The 13,537-nt window shown below is 61.3% G+C and overlaps 2 protein-coding genes across 2 annotated transcripts; one reads left to right on the top strand and one right to left on the bottom strand.

Annotated features, from left to right (window-relative positions):
* Positions 1 to 179: 179 nt before the first annotated feature.
* CDC37 (cell division cycle 37, HSP90 cochaperone) lies at positions 180 to 6,701 on the bottom strand. The gene is made up of 8 exons (XM_054051820.1): positions 6,495 to 6,701; positions 5,357 to 5,638; positions 5,174 to 5,279; positions 4,156 to 4,271; positions 2,810 to 2,932; positions 2,372 to 2,554; positions 1,569 to 1,640; positions 180 to 464 (listed from the first exon to the last, which is right to left on the bottom strand). Exons 1-8 carry the CDS (start codon positions 6,594 to 6,596, stop codon positions 315 to 317), a joined length of 1,134 nt encoding a protein of 377 aa, XP_053907795.1. The 5' UTR covers positions 6,597 to 6,701; the 3' UTR covers positions 180 to 314.
* An 800-nt stretch (positions 6,702 to 7,501) lies between these two features.
* On the top strand, positions 7,502 to 13,069 carry LOC128849530 (uncharacterized). The gene is made up of 4 exons (XM_054051751.1): positions 7,502 to 7,747; positions 9,100 to 9,344; positions 9,391 to 9,723; positions 12,889 to 13,069. Exons 1-4 carry the CDS (start codon positions 7,502 to 7,504, stop codon positions 13,067 to 13,069), a joined length of 1,005 nt encoding a protein of 334 aa, XP_053907726.1.
* The last annotated feature ends 468 nt before the right edge of the window (positions 13,070 to 13,537 follow it).

Genomic DNA, 13,537 nt, shown 5'->3' with positions numbered 1-13,537 from the left:
TTTGGGCCGGGGGCTGGGTGGGCTTTACCTGTATTTTTTAGACTCTAAACCATCTTTTATAATGCTTTACATCTTTTTTTTCACCTTTACACCCTTTTACGCTTTACAACAGTTTGGTTTTACGCTTTAAAACTCTTATTTTTATGCTTTACAACTTCATTTTTACGCTTTACAGTGATTTTTTTTTTAAGCTTTACAACTCTTTTTTTTTTTACGTTTTACAACTGAGTTTTATGCTTTACAACTTAATTTTTTTATGCTTTTTGCCTTTTTTTTTTTGGCTTTATGTCTCTTTTTTTGCACCCTCCCTCCCCTCACGGTTTCCCTTTCTCCTCGTCGCCGTTCTCCTTCGGGATTTCTTCGTAGACGGCTTCGCTGCTGCCTTTCTCGGTGCCTTCCGCCCCCTTGGCGTTGGGGACCCAGAGCCCCGAGTCGATGCAGCGCTGCATGTGGTACTTGGCCTCCTGCAACGGAGAACCACGAGATGGTTGGGTTGGAAGGGACCTCAAAGCCCATCCAGATCCAACCCCGTGGACACCTCCCGCTGGATCCGGTTGCTCCACGCCCCATCCGGCTGAAGACATCGGCTCCTTCAAAGGAATCTCGGTGTCTACACTGAGCTCCAGCGATGGTGACCAAGAGCCATCGGTGCGACCGTTCGTAGAATTATGGGATGGTTGGGTTGGAAGGGACCTCAAAGCCCATCCAGATCCAACCCCATGGGCAGGGACACCTCCCGCTGGATCCACTTGCTCCACGCCCCATCCACCCTGGCCTTCAACACCTCCATCTCGTGTTTTAATCTTAACAGGAAGGCTTAAATCATCTTCACAGCGTAGAAACGCTGCCGTTAGTCAGGTGGTCGCCCTTTGCCCTTGTGCTGAAACCTCATTTTGAGACAAACTGCTGCGGTTTGGGCAAAAAACCCCTCGTGGCTTGAGAACAGTGACCTTAGGTCTTGCCAAAGTGGAATGGGATGGATCCATGGAACCATGGAATGGGTTGGGTTGGAAGGGACCTCAAAGCCCATCCAGATCCAACCCCATGGACACCTCCCGCTGGATCCGCTTGCTCCAAGCCCCATCCAACCAACCTGGCCTTGGACACCTCCAGGGATGGGGCAGCCACGGCTCCTCTGGCCGACCTCATCCAGTCGAAGCTTCCTGGAGCCCCTTCCCTACTGGAAGCTGCTCTACGGTCTCCCTGGAGCCTTCTCCAGGCTGCACAACCCCAACTCTCAGCCTGTCCTCCGACAGGAGGTTCTCCATCCTTTGGATCACCTCCGTGGCCTCCTCTGGCCTCGCTCCAACAGCTCCGTGTCCTTCCTGTGCTGAGGACTCCAGAACGGGACACGGAGCTCCAGGTTTGGTCTCCTCAGAGCGGAGCAGAGGGGCAGAATCTCCTCCCTCGTCCTGTGGTGCCACTCTTTGGACGCAGCCCAGGACACGGCCGGATCTGAGAACCCCTTCCCAGCTCCTGTGGAGCTTCTCCTCCCACAGCACCCAAGTCCTCCTCATTTGAGGGAACGAGAACGCTTGGGGGGGATTCCAGAAGGTGGGAATACTCACAGTGGGATCCATCTTGCTGATCGTGTCCTGCAGCATCTGCACATCTTTCACGTCAAAGCATTTCTGCAGCTCCTGCCGGGGCGAAGAGGAACCCAAAGGGCGTTACAGAGACATCCCTCGGGGGCCGGGGGGGCTTTACACCCTCTTTTCAGTCATCTGCACCCATCTTTTAGGGTTTTACACTCTTTTTGGGGTGTTTTATGGCTTTTTTTAATGATTGATCCTCTTTTGGAGGCAGCTTTGCTCCCTCTTGGGGGTCTTCAATACGGTGTTGTAGCAATTTACACTATTTTGGGGGGGCATTATACACTCTTGGGGGACTTTACACCTTTTTTTATGCTTTAATGTCTTCTCTTTATCGTTTTACTCTCTTTTGGCAGGCTTTACACCCTTTTTGGGAGGCTTTATGCCTTTTTTTAGCCTTTTACCTTCATTTTGGGAAGCTTTATGTCCTTTTGAGGGAGCTTTGCTGCCTTTTTTTATGCTTTAATGCCTCTTTTAATGATTTATCCTCTTTTCAGGGGGATTTACTCCCTTTTGGGGGTCTCTACGCCACTTTTTATGCTTTAATGTCTTTTATAAACGATTCACACTCTTTTGGGAGGAACTTTATGCCTTTTGGGAGGAACTTTACGCCTTTTTTTGTGCTTTAATGCCTCTTCTAATGACTTGTACTCCTTTTTGGGATGTTTCCCCCCTTTTCTGTGGGGGTTTACGGCCTTTTGGGGACCATTCTATCCCTTTTTTTTATGCTTTAAAGCCTTGTTTTCACCCCAAAACAAAGCGAGGAGGGGGACACTCACGGCGGGAAGGGACTCGTAGACCTCGACGGGGTCGAGCCCGCCGGGGCCCAGGCGCTTCTGCCGCTCCTCTTCCTCGTACTCCTTCATCGCCTTCTCGATGCGCACCTTGGCCCGGCCGCGCACTCGCTCCTTGAAGGCCTCCAGCTCATCCGTGAAGCCCTCCATGTACTGCTGGTCGGCCGTCTGCGGGGTTGGGGGGGACAAAACCCCCCAAAAAACCATCCTGGGGGGCCGTTCGGGTCTTCCCAGATCCCCATTGCCAATCCCAGGCCATCCAGAGCAGCCTTTGGGGGCTCCCAGACCCCACTTCCCACCCCAGATTCACCCGGGGGGTCTCACTCTGCTGCTCCCTTCCACCCACAAAGCCCCCCTAGGTGCCGGGGAACCCCCAAAATTCCCAATCTGGAGGGGCCGGGGGGGATCCATGCCAGCCCTCACCTTGATCTTGGTGAAGAACTGTCGGAAACACGCTCTGGGATCCACCTTGAGGCTCTTGGCCAGCTCCAGGATGAACTGCATGACGATGGTCTGGTGGGCCACCTGCTCCATCAGCGCGTGTTTCTGCCAGAGAACCCAACGCTGAGCATCTCGCAACCCCCCCGGCTCCACGATTCCCGCCACAGAGAAGTAGGAGGGTCATCCCCAACGTCTGGGAGCTGGTGGTGGTGGTGGGGTCATCCCTAGCGTCTGGGAGCTGGTGGTGGGGTCATCCCCAGCGTCTGGGAGCTGGTGGTGGTGGGGTCACCCCCAGCGTCTGGGAGCTGGTGGTGGTGGTGGGGTCATCCCCAGCGTCTGGGAGCTGGTGGTGGTGGTGGTGGGGTCATCCCTAGCGTCTGGGAGCTGGTGGTGGTGGTGGGATCATCCCCAGCATCTGGGAGCTGGTGGTGGGGTCACCCCCAGCGTCTGGGAGCTGGTGGTGGGGTCACCCCAGCGTCTGGGAGCTGGTGGTGGGGTCATCCCCAGCGTCTGGGAGCTGGTGGTGGTGGTGGGATCATCCCCAGCGTCTGGGAGCTGGTGGTGGGGTCATCCCAGCGTCTGGGAGCTGGTGGTGGTGGGGTCATCCCCCAGCGTCTGGGAGCTGGTGGTGGTGGGGTCATCCCCCAGCGTCTGGGAGCTGGTGGTGGTGGGGTCATCCCCCAGCGTCTGGGAGCTGGTGGTGGGGTCATCCCCAGCGTCTGGGAGCTGGTGGTGGTGGTGGTGGGGTCATCCCCAGCGTCTGGGAGTTGGTGGTGGTGGTGGTGGGGTCATCCCCAACCCTTTTCAGGGGAAGGAACGAAGTTGCCGGTGGGCAGATGATGTGGATGAAGGGATTAAGGCCACTCTGAGTTGGAGGTGAGGGGTGGGAGAGTGGTTCTGCTCCAGGGTGGACCCCTATAGAGTGACCCAGATGGGCTGAATCCAAGGGGTGAGGCTGATGGGATCAGATTCCACCCGGCTCAGTGTCAGATCCCGGCTCTCTGCTTGGGGAGATGGGATCTCCACCACTCCCTGATCCCACCCCTCCCTGGATCCCATGGATCTCACGACTGCCTGGATTCCATAACTCCTGGGAGAGGTCCTACCACTCCCTGGATCCAACAACTCCTGGGACCCCCATGGGTCCTACCAACGCTCCATGGATCCCCTGGATCGCCTGACTGCTTGGATCCCACCGCTCCCTGGATCCCATGGATCCCATTGCTCCCTGGACCCCCCCAATTCCCAACACGCAGCCGCGAGGCCGGGCTGGGAACGCCGCAATCCCGGCCCAGAGCCGTCCGGCTGCCCGGGAGCCGCTCGTTCACCTCCTCCACCTCCAGGTCGATGCACCAGATCACCAGGTAATTAGCGGTCTCCTCACAAACGAGGTGCGGGTTATCCGAGAGGTACTTCTGGCTGTCATCCCAGCGCCGCAGCATCCCTGCGGAGCGAGAAACGGCTCAGCTTTGGGGAGAAAACCTCAAACTTTGGGACAAACGCTTCCCATTTTGGGACCAGTGCTTTAAACATAGGATCAAACCCCTCAATTTTGGCATCAAAACGCCTCAATTCAGGGATCAAAACGCCTCAATTCTGGGCTCAAAACGCCTCAGATAGGGGTTTTCCCTGCTCCAAAGTCACAGGGACATTCCAGGAAGAGGTTTCCTGACCCCAGGAAGAGGTTTCCCAGCTCTGCAGCAGCAGGGACATCCCGGGAAGGGGTTTCCTGACTCCAGGAAGGGGGTTCCCTGCTCCAAGGGGAGGGTTCCCAGCTCCAAAGCAGCACGGACATCCCAGGAAGGGGTTTCCCGGCTCCAAAGCCGCAAGGACACCTCGGGAAGGGGTTTCCTGACTCCAGGAAGGGGGTTCCCTGCTCCAAGGGGAGGTTTCCCAGCTCCAAAGCAGCAGGGACATCCCAGGAAGGGGTTTCCCGGCTCCAAAACCGCAAGGACACCTCGGGAAGGGGTTTCCTGACTCCAGGAAGGGGGTTCCCTGCTCCAAGGGGAGGTTTCCCAGCTCCAAAGCAGCAGGGACATCCCAGGAAGGGGTTTCCCAGCTCCAAAGCCGCAAGGACACCTCGGGAAGGGGTTTCCTGACTCCAGGAAGGGGGTTCCCTGCTCCAAGGGGAGGTTTCCCAGCTCCAAAGCAGCAGGGACATCCCAGGAAGGGGTTTCCCAGCTCCAAAGCCGCAAGGACACCTCGGGAAGGGGTTTCCTGACTCCAGGAAGGGGCTTCCCTGCTCCAAAGCAGCAGGGACATCCCAGGAAGGCATTTCCCAGCTCCAGGAAGGAGTTTCCCAATTCCAAAGCCGCCAGCCTATCCTGGGAATGGCGAGCCACTCACCAAAGTGTTTGATCTGCTTCTCGTAGCGCTCCACAAAAGATTTGTGCTTCTTCTCCTTCTGCTCTTCCGTCTCCTCTGCCTCCTCCGCTTTGACGTTGAAGACGCTCTGGGAAGCGGAAGGAAATGAGCCCGCAGGATGCCCCGGGAACACCCCGGGAACGCCGGATCCCTCCCCGAACCCACCTTGCTGAAGCCGTCCTTGCTGAGCGTGTCGACGTTCCAAGGCATGTTCTTCTCCTTCTTCCGGAGCTCCTCCAACTTATTCTCCCAACTCTTCTCCTCGTTCCGGAGCTGTTGCGCTTCTGCCTGGAGTTTTTCCAGCTCTCCCTTCCCGTTTTCCATATCTGCCACTTCCAGCTCCTTCATTTTCCGCTGGCACTCGGCCAGTTTCCGTTTACATTCCCGGCAGCCCTTATCCAGCTCTTCCTTTTCCTTCTGGAATTGCTCCATCCGCTCCACTCGAGCCTGTAGGGAAGCACGAGGTGGGGAGATCGTTAACTCTAATGGCAATTCCACGTGCCGGGAATCTCTTAACCCTACGGAACAGGGTGAAGCGCAGCTGGAGAGGCAGCCGACATTCCCAAACCATCCCGTTTTACGAGGAATTGGGAAGGAAAAGCTTTGGGAGTGGTGGCATTCTGACTAAATGGAAGCAGAGTCCCGAACTCCAGGACTTCCAAATCCCGGCAGATTTGATCTCGGACGCCCCCGGATTTGTGCCCACTGCTCCAAGCGGGACGAAGCTTTTGGGGAGGGGGGATTGGAGCCTCTGGGATGACGGAATCGCCGGGGGGACTTGGAGGGGCAGACGGGGACATAGGGGACACAGAGGGGAGCAGGAACATGGGGGACCTAGTTACCATGGAAACGGGGGGATGCAGGGAAAGGGGGGGCCACAAGGACCTCCCCGAGAGAACGTGGTCGCTATGGCAACAGGGAAGCCCCTCTCGCCTCCATACGGGGGTCCCAGGACCGGTCGCCATGGCAACAGGGGAGCGACACCCCCCCCACCCCCCTACCCTTTAGGGCCCGGTCGCTACGGCAACAGGGGAGCCTCCATCCCCCTCTTTGGGGACCGGTCGCTATGGCAACAGGAGAGGACCCCCTCCCCTTTAGGAACCGGTCGCTATGGCAACAGGAGACCCCCATTTTTCTCTATTGAGGGGAGCCGTTGCTATAGCAACATGGTAGCCGCCCCCCCCCCCCCCTTGGGGACCGGTCGCTATGACAACAACAGACCCCGTTACCCCCCATCCCCGTTGCCATGGGAACGACTACTCCCGAGGGGGGGTGGGGGATCACAGTCGCGGCCGGGCCCGACCTGGTGCCGCCATCGGAAGAGGCTGGCGGTGTCGATGTTGGGGTGGGTGTCGTCCTCATCGTCCGACACCTCAATGTGGTCCCACACGCTGTAATCCACCATTGCCCCGCGGCCGCTGCCACAGGGACGGGATTCCTCCCCGCCCCGCTTCGCGGCCGCTTCTCGAAGCCTCCAGCGCCCGCGCCCCGCCCGCGCCCTCCCCTTACACTTCCGGCCGTCAGCCCGGGGCACTTCCGCCCGTGCGCAGAACGCACTTCCGGTAGCGTCAGAGGCTTCGATGCGCATGCTGTAGCTAGGGGAGACGGGTGGGCGTCTCGCCCTGATTAAAGATGGCGGCGGCCTTAAAGGGACACGCACCTAAAAAAGGGGGGGGGGCATAGGGGGACATGGAGGGATATGGGGGGGACAGAGGGGAACATGGGGAGATGGGGAGGAGCTTGGGGGGCGCCGAGGGGGGCACTGGGGGTACTGGGATGGGAACACTGGGGATACTGGGATGGGGATGATGGGGATACTGGGATGGGGGCACTGGGGATATGGGGGTGTCCAGTACCGGAGGGGAGAAAGTGGGGGTGTCCGGTACTGGGATGGGGGGGGGGGTCACTCCCGGGACTGTCTCTGAGGGGAACAAAGAGGATGGGCAATGGGGACTGGGAATGGGATGGGAATGGGAAGAGGGATGGGAATGGGATCGGGGACGGCATGAGGATGGGATCTGGATGGGAATGGGATGGGAGTGGGAGTGGGAGTGGGATTGGAATGGGATGGGAATGGGATCGGTATGGGAAGAAAGAATGGAAATGGAGATGGGGATGGGAAGAGGGATGGGAATGAGAAGAGGAATGGGAATGGGAATGGGGATGGGATGGAGATGGGGATGGGAGTGGGAGCAGAATCGGAACAGGAATGGAAATGGGAACAGGACCGGGAACAAGAATAGGACGGAGAACAGCACTGGGAACTGCCCTGGGAACGGGAATGGCCCAAGGAACGGCGACGGCAACGGGATGGGAACACTGCCGCGGCCGCTGCGGCTGCGATGTCACCGGGAGCAATGCCGCGCTTTTCTTGGAAACCTTTGCCAGGAGCAGACGGAGGTCCCCGCGGTGGGAACTGAGGCTGTCGGGAGCCACCACGGAGACGGTGACCAAGAGGTGGACATTGGCTGGAATGGGGACGGAGACCGGGAGGGAGACGGAGTCCGGGATGGAGATGGTGTCCGGGATGGAGACGGTGTCGGGGATGGAGATGATGTCCGGGATGGAGATGGAGTCTGGGATGGAGATGGTGTCCGGGATGGAGACGGTGTCGGGGATGGAGATGATGTCCGGGATGGAGATGGAGTCTGGGATGGAGATGGTGTCCGGGATGGAGATGGAGTCAGGGATGGAGATGGAGTCTGGGATGGAGATGGAGTCCGGGATGGAGATGGTGTCTGGGATGGAGATGGAGTCTGGGATGGAGATGGTGTCGGGGATGGAGATGGTGTCAGGGATGGAGATGGAGTCAGGGATGGAGATGGAGTCCAGGATGGAGATGGTGTCGGGGATGGAGATGGTGTCTGGGATGGAGATGGAGTCTGGGATGGAGATGGAGTCTGGGATGGAGATGGTGTCCGGGATGGAGATGGTGTCGGGGATGGAGATGGTGTTGGGGATGGAGATGGTGTCTGGGATGGAGATGGTGTCCGGGATGGAGATGGAGTCTGGGATGGAGATGGAGTCTGGGATGGAGATGGTGTCGGGGATGGAGATGGTGTCTGGGATGGAGATGGTGTCCGGGATGGAGATGGTGTCGGGGATGGAGATGGTGTTGGGGATGGAGATGGTGTGGGGGATGGAGATGGAGTCCGGGATGGAGATGGAGTCGGGGATGGAGATGGAGTTGGGGATGGAGATGGAGTCTGGGATGGAGATGGAGTCCGGGATGGAGATGGTGTCCGGGATGGAGATGGTGTGGGGGATGGAGATGGTGTCCGGGATGGAGATGGAGTTGGGGATGGAGATGGAGTTGGGGATGGAGATGGAGTCTGGGATGGAGATGGAGTCTGGGATGGAGATGGTGTCGGGGATGGAGATGGAGTCTGGGATGGAGATGGTGTCGGGGATGGAGATGGTGTCGGGGATGGAGACGGTGTCCGGGATGGAGATGGAGTCTGGGATGGAGATGGTGTCCGGGATGGAGATGGTGTCAGGGATGGAGATGGTGTCCGGTGGGGGGGGGGTATCCCCATGGAGGAGAGGGGGTTCCTCTGGATGCGGAGATCCCCACGGAGGGGGAAATCCCTCTCTGGGGGTTGGGGGGGGGAGGGGGGGATTTATGGGGGAATTCCCTCGAGGGGGGGAGGGGCCTGGGGGGGGGAATCCCCCACCTTGGGGGGGTCCCGGGGGGGGGTGGGGGAATCCCCGCCTGCGGGGGGCGGGGGGGGGGGGGGCGGGGGGGGGTGTCCCGGGGCGGAGCCGCTGCTGCGGGGGGGGAGGGGCGCGGGGGCGGCACCGGGAGCGGTACCGGGAGCGGCAGAGGCGCCGATCCCCCCCCCCCAACCCCCCCGCACCGAACCATGCGGAGCCCGAGAGGAACCGGAGCCGCCCCCGCACAGCCTTAGAGCCGCACCGGGAGCTGCACCGGCACCGACAACAGCACCGGGAAAGGGCTCTGGGAGCTGTTTGGACACCGGGAGCTGCACCTGTACCGGCACCGGGAGCTGCTCGAGCATCGGGAGCTGCACCGGCAACGGGAGCTGCACCGGTGCCGCCACCGGGAGCTGCACCGGGAGCTGCAGCGGCACCGGGAGCTGCACCGGGAGCTGTTTGGGCACCGGGAGCTGCACCGGGAGCTGCACCGGGAGCTGTTTGGGCACCGGGAGCTGCACCGGGAGCTGCTCCGGGAGCTGCAGCAGCACCGGGAGCTGCACCGGGAGCTGCACCGGGAGCTGTTTGGGCACCGGGAGCTGCACCGGGAGCTGTTTGGGCACCGGGAGCTCCGGCAGCCCCGGTGTCCCGGGGGGGATGCAGCCGGTACCGGGCTGCAGGAAGAGCCTATCTCTGCCGGTGCCCCGGGAAGGGCCCCCGAAAGCCCCGCAGCACCTGTGGCGTCAGCCCCGGACCCCGATCCGCATCCGCCACCGCGGCTTCTCGGACACCGAGCGGCACCGGCACCGACCCGTGGACCGGGAGGACCCCGGGCACCGCATGTCCTGGCCCTGCTCACCCCACGGCCCCGGCACGAGGTGGGTGACAGCACCCCCGGACCCCACCGGCCCGGGAACGGGGGGGAACACCCCCATCACCCCAGTATGGAGGAGGGACCCCCCCCATCACCCCAGTATGGAGGAGGGACCCCCCCCATCCCGGTACCGGACACAGGACCCCCCCGCACCATCTCCGGTGCCATTCCCCATCTCCGGTGCCATTCCCCATCCCGGTGCCGTTCCCCATCTCCGGTGCCATTCCCCATCCCGGTGCCATTCCCCATCTCCGGTGCCATTCCCCATCCCGGTGCCATTCCCCATCTCCGGTGCCATTCCCCATCTCCAATGCCATTCCCCATCCCGGTGCCATTCCCCATCTCCGGTGCCATTCCCCATCCCCGGTGCCATTCCCCATCTCCAATGCCGTTCCCCATCTCCGGTGCCATTCCCCATCCCGGTGCCGTTCCCCATCTCCGGTGCCATTCCCCATCTCCGGTGCCGTTCCCCATCCCCAGTGCCATTCCCCATCTCCGGTGCCATTCCCCATCTCCGGTGCCATTCCCCATCTCCAATGCCATTCCCCATCTCCGGTGCCATTCCCCATCTCCGGTGCCATTCCCCATCTCCAATGCCATTCCCCATCCCGGTGCCGTTCCCCATCTCCGGTGCCGTTCCCCATCTCCGGTGCCGTTCCCCATCTCCAATGCCGTTCCCCATCTCCGGTGCCGTTCCCCATCTCCAATGCCGTTCCCCATCTCCGGTGCCGTTCCCCATCCCGGTGCCGTTCCCCATCTCCGGTGCCGTTCCCCATCTCCAATGCCGTTCCCCATCTCCGGTGCCATTCCCCATCTCCAATGCCGTTCCCCATCTCCGGTGCCATTCCCCATCTCCGGTGCCGTTCCCCATCTCCAATGCCGTTCCCCATCTCCGGTGCCATTCCCCATCTCCAATGCCGTTCCCCATCTCCGGTGCCGTTCCCCATCTCCAATGCCGTTCCCCATCTCCGGTGCCGTTCCCCATCCCGGTGCCGTTCCCCATCTCCGGTGCCGTTCCCCATCTCCAATGCCGTTCCCCATCTCCGGTGCCGTTCCCCATCCCGGTGCCGTTCCCCATCTCCGGTGCCGTTCCCCATCTCCAATGCCGTTCCCCATCTCCGGTGCCATTCCCCATCCCGGTGCCGTTCCCCATCTCCGGTGCCGTTCCCCATCCCGGTGCCATTCCCCATCTCCGGTGCCGTTCCCCATCTCCAATGCCGTTCCCCATCTCCGGTGCCGTTCCCCATCTCCAATGCCGTTCCCCATCTCCGGTGCCGTTCCCCATCTCCAATGCCGTTCCCCATCTCCGGTGCCATTCCCCATCTCCAATGCCGTTCCCCATCCCGGTGCCATTCCCCATCTCCGGTGCCGTTCCCCATCTCCAATGCCATTCCCCATCCCCGGTGCCATTCCCCATCCCCGGTGCCATTCCCCATCTCCGGTGCCATTCCCCATCTCCAATGCCATTCCCCATCTCCAATGCCATTCCCCATCTCCGGTGCCATTCCCCATCCCGGTGCCGTTCCCCATCTCCGGTGCCATTCCCCATCTCCGGTGCCATTCCCCATCCCGGCGCTGGGATCCCACTCCGGATCCGGAGACGCTCCGTGGGGGCACCGCCACCCTCCAAGCGGGTGGGAAGATCCCCTCCGGCCGTTCCGGAGCCGTCGGAGCGTTCCGGGCACTGCGTTCTTCCTTCGAGGCGTTAATGAATTGAGGCGTTAATTGAGACGTGGGCGCATGGGGGACACTCGGAGCGTTCCGCATGGCTTTTCCGGAGGGCGATGGGGTACACGCAAGGCCGGAGGCGCCTCCGGATCCCCCCAAAGCCGGTGGTCAGGATTGATGCCGGCGGTTCCCGGTGCCGGAATCCATCCCCGTCGGTGAGATCTGGTGCTGATCCTCATCCCGGCATTCCCGGTGCGGTTCGATCCTCATCCCGGCATTCCCGGTGCGGTTCAACCGGGAAGAAACGGCTCAGCCCTCCCTTGGTGGGTTCCACCCTTCCTGCACCAATTAAGTGTAATTAAAGCCAAACGAAGGCGATTCCCGCACCGGAATGCCGCCGGCTCCGAGGGGCTCCGAGGGCTTCCCGGCATCCCTCACCCCAATTAATTCCCCCGGCGTTAATTCCTCGCCTCGCCGGCCAAAGCCATCCCATAATAGTCATGGAAGCACCACGTGGGATGGATGGGATGGGATGGGATGGATGGGATGGATGGGATGGGATGGATGGGATGGGATGGGATGGGATGGGATGGGATGGAATGGAATGGGATGGATGGGATGGATGGGATGGATGGGATGGATGGGATGGATGGGATGGGATGGGATGGGATGGGATGGATGGGATGGATGGGATGGATGGGATGGGATGGGATGGATGGGATGGGATGGGATGGGATGGGATGGATGGGATGGGATGGATGGGATGGATGGGATGGATGGGATGGATGGGATGGGATGGGATGGATGGGATGGGATGGGATGGGATGGGATGGATGGGATGGGATGGATGGGATGGAATGGCGGGGGCCGTCCGGCTTTGCCACAGCTCCTGCGGTGCAAAGGAACGCAGTGTATCCCAAAAAAAGCCCTTTTTCCTCCCCGGAACCATTTGCTAAAATTACCAATTGTGACTCACCTGCTCCCTCCTGCTCAGCCCCCCCAAAGCCCCCCTTCGCAGGCCCCCCAAAGCCCCCCTTCACAGCCCCCCCTTCACAGCCCCCCCATTCACTGCCCCCCCAAAGCCCTCCTTCACAGCCCCCCCCATTCACAGCCCCCCCTTCACAGCCCCCCCATTCATAGCCCCCCCATTCACAGCCCCCCCTTCACAGCCCCCCCATTCACAGCCCCCCCATTCACAGCCCCCCCTTCACAGCCCCCCCCCATTCACAGCCCCCCCATTCACAGCCCCCCCATTCACAACCCCCCCTTCACAGCCCCCCCCATTCGCAGCCCCCCCATTCACAGCCCCCCCCCATTCGCAGCCCCCCCCATTCCAGTCTGCCCAGTTTGGGGCTGGTTTTGGGGGGAGGGAGGCTTTGGGTCCCAGTGCTGGGGGGGGCAGTGGGGGGTTCCCGGGGGGTTCCAGTGCCGAGCGGGGGGGCAGTTTGGGGGTGACATCCCCCCATATCCCCTTTATGTCCCCCCTCCGTGTCCCCCCCAGCTCAGAGGCAGACCGCCCCCCCCCGCTGGCTCGAGCCCCCCCGGACCCCCCGACACTGATGCTGCTCCCCGGGGTCCCCCCGGTGCAGCGCCGCGAGTCCTTCCTCTATCGCTCCGACTCCGACTTCGACGTCTCCCCAAAAAGCATCTCCCGCAACTCCTCCATCACCAGCGAGGTGTGAGTGACCCCCCCCGAACCCCCCCAGAACCCCCCAAAGCCCTTCCCAGACCTCCCCCACCCCATATCCCCCCCCCAATCTGGACACCCCCCCCGCTGACAGCCCCCTCCCCATTTCTCTTCCAGCCACGCTGAGGACCTGATTGTCACCCCCTTTGCTCAGGTACGGGGGGGTCCTGACCCCTATTGTCCCCCCCCTCCATGTCCCTGACCCCCCCATGTCCGTGTCCCCCCATGTGTCTCTGCCCCCCCCAATGCCCCTGTCCCCCCCCGATATCCCTGACCCCCCCATGTGCCCCTGACCCCCCCAATGCCCCTGACCCCCCCATGCATCCCTGTCACCCCCCATGTCCGTGTCCCCCCATGTGTCCCTGACCCCCCCCGATATCCCTGACCCCCCCATGTGTCCCTGACCCCCCCATGTGTCTCTGTCCCCCACAATGCCCCTGACCCCCCGATATCCCTGACCCCC

The sequence above is a fragment of the Cuculus canorus genome, chromosome 30 (assembly GCF_017976375.1).
Source record: "Cuculus canorus isolate bCucCan1 chromosome 30, bCucCan1.pri, whole genome shotgun sequence".
Classification (NCBI taxonomy): domain Eukaryota; kingdom Metazoa; phylum Chordata; class Aves; order Cuculiformes; family Cuculidae; genus Cuculus; species Cuculus canorus.
This window is presented reverse-complemented; position numbering and strand designations above follow the sequence as displayed.

Excerpts from the sequence above, each read along its gene's own strand:
- CDC37 (XM_054051820.1), bottom strand. The coding sequence starts at position 6,596 with ATGGTGGATTACAGCGTGTGGGACCACATTGAGGTGTCGGACGATGAG. Across the intron at positions 5,639-6,494 it reads TCTTCCGATGGCGGCACCAG|GCTCGAGTGGAGCGGATGGA; the intron begins GTCGGGCCCGGC and ends GCTTCCCTACAG. Across the intron at positions 5,280-5,356 it reads GCAAGGACGGCTTCAGCAAG|AGCGTCTTCAACGTCAAAGC; the intron begins GTGGGTTCGGGG and ends TCCGCTTCCCAG.
- LOC128849530 (XM_054051751.1), top strand. The coding sequence starts at position 7,502 with ATGGGAACACTGCCGCGGCCGCTGCGGCTGCGATGTCACCGGGAGCAA. Across the intron at positions 7,748-9,099 it reads GTGTCGGGGATGGAGATGAT|AGCCGCACCGGGAGCTGCAC; the intron begins GTCCGGGATGGA and ends GCACAGCCTTAG. Across the intron at positions 9,345-9,390 it reads CGGGAGCTGCACCGGGAGCT|CAGCACCGGGAGCTGCACCG; the intron begins GTTTGGGCACCG and ends CGGGAGCTGCAG.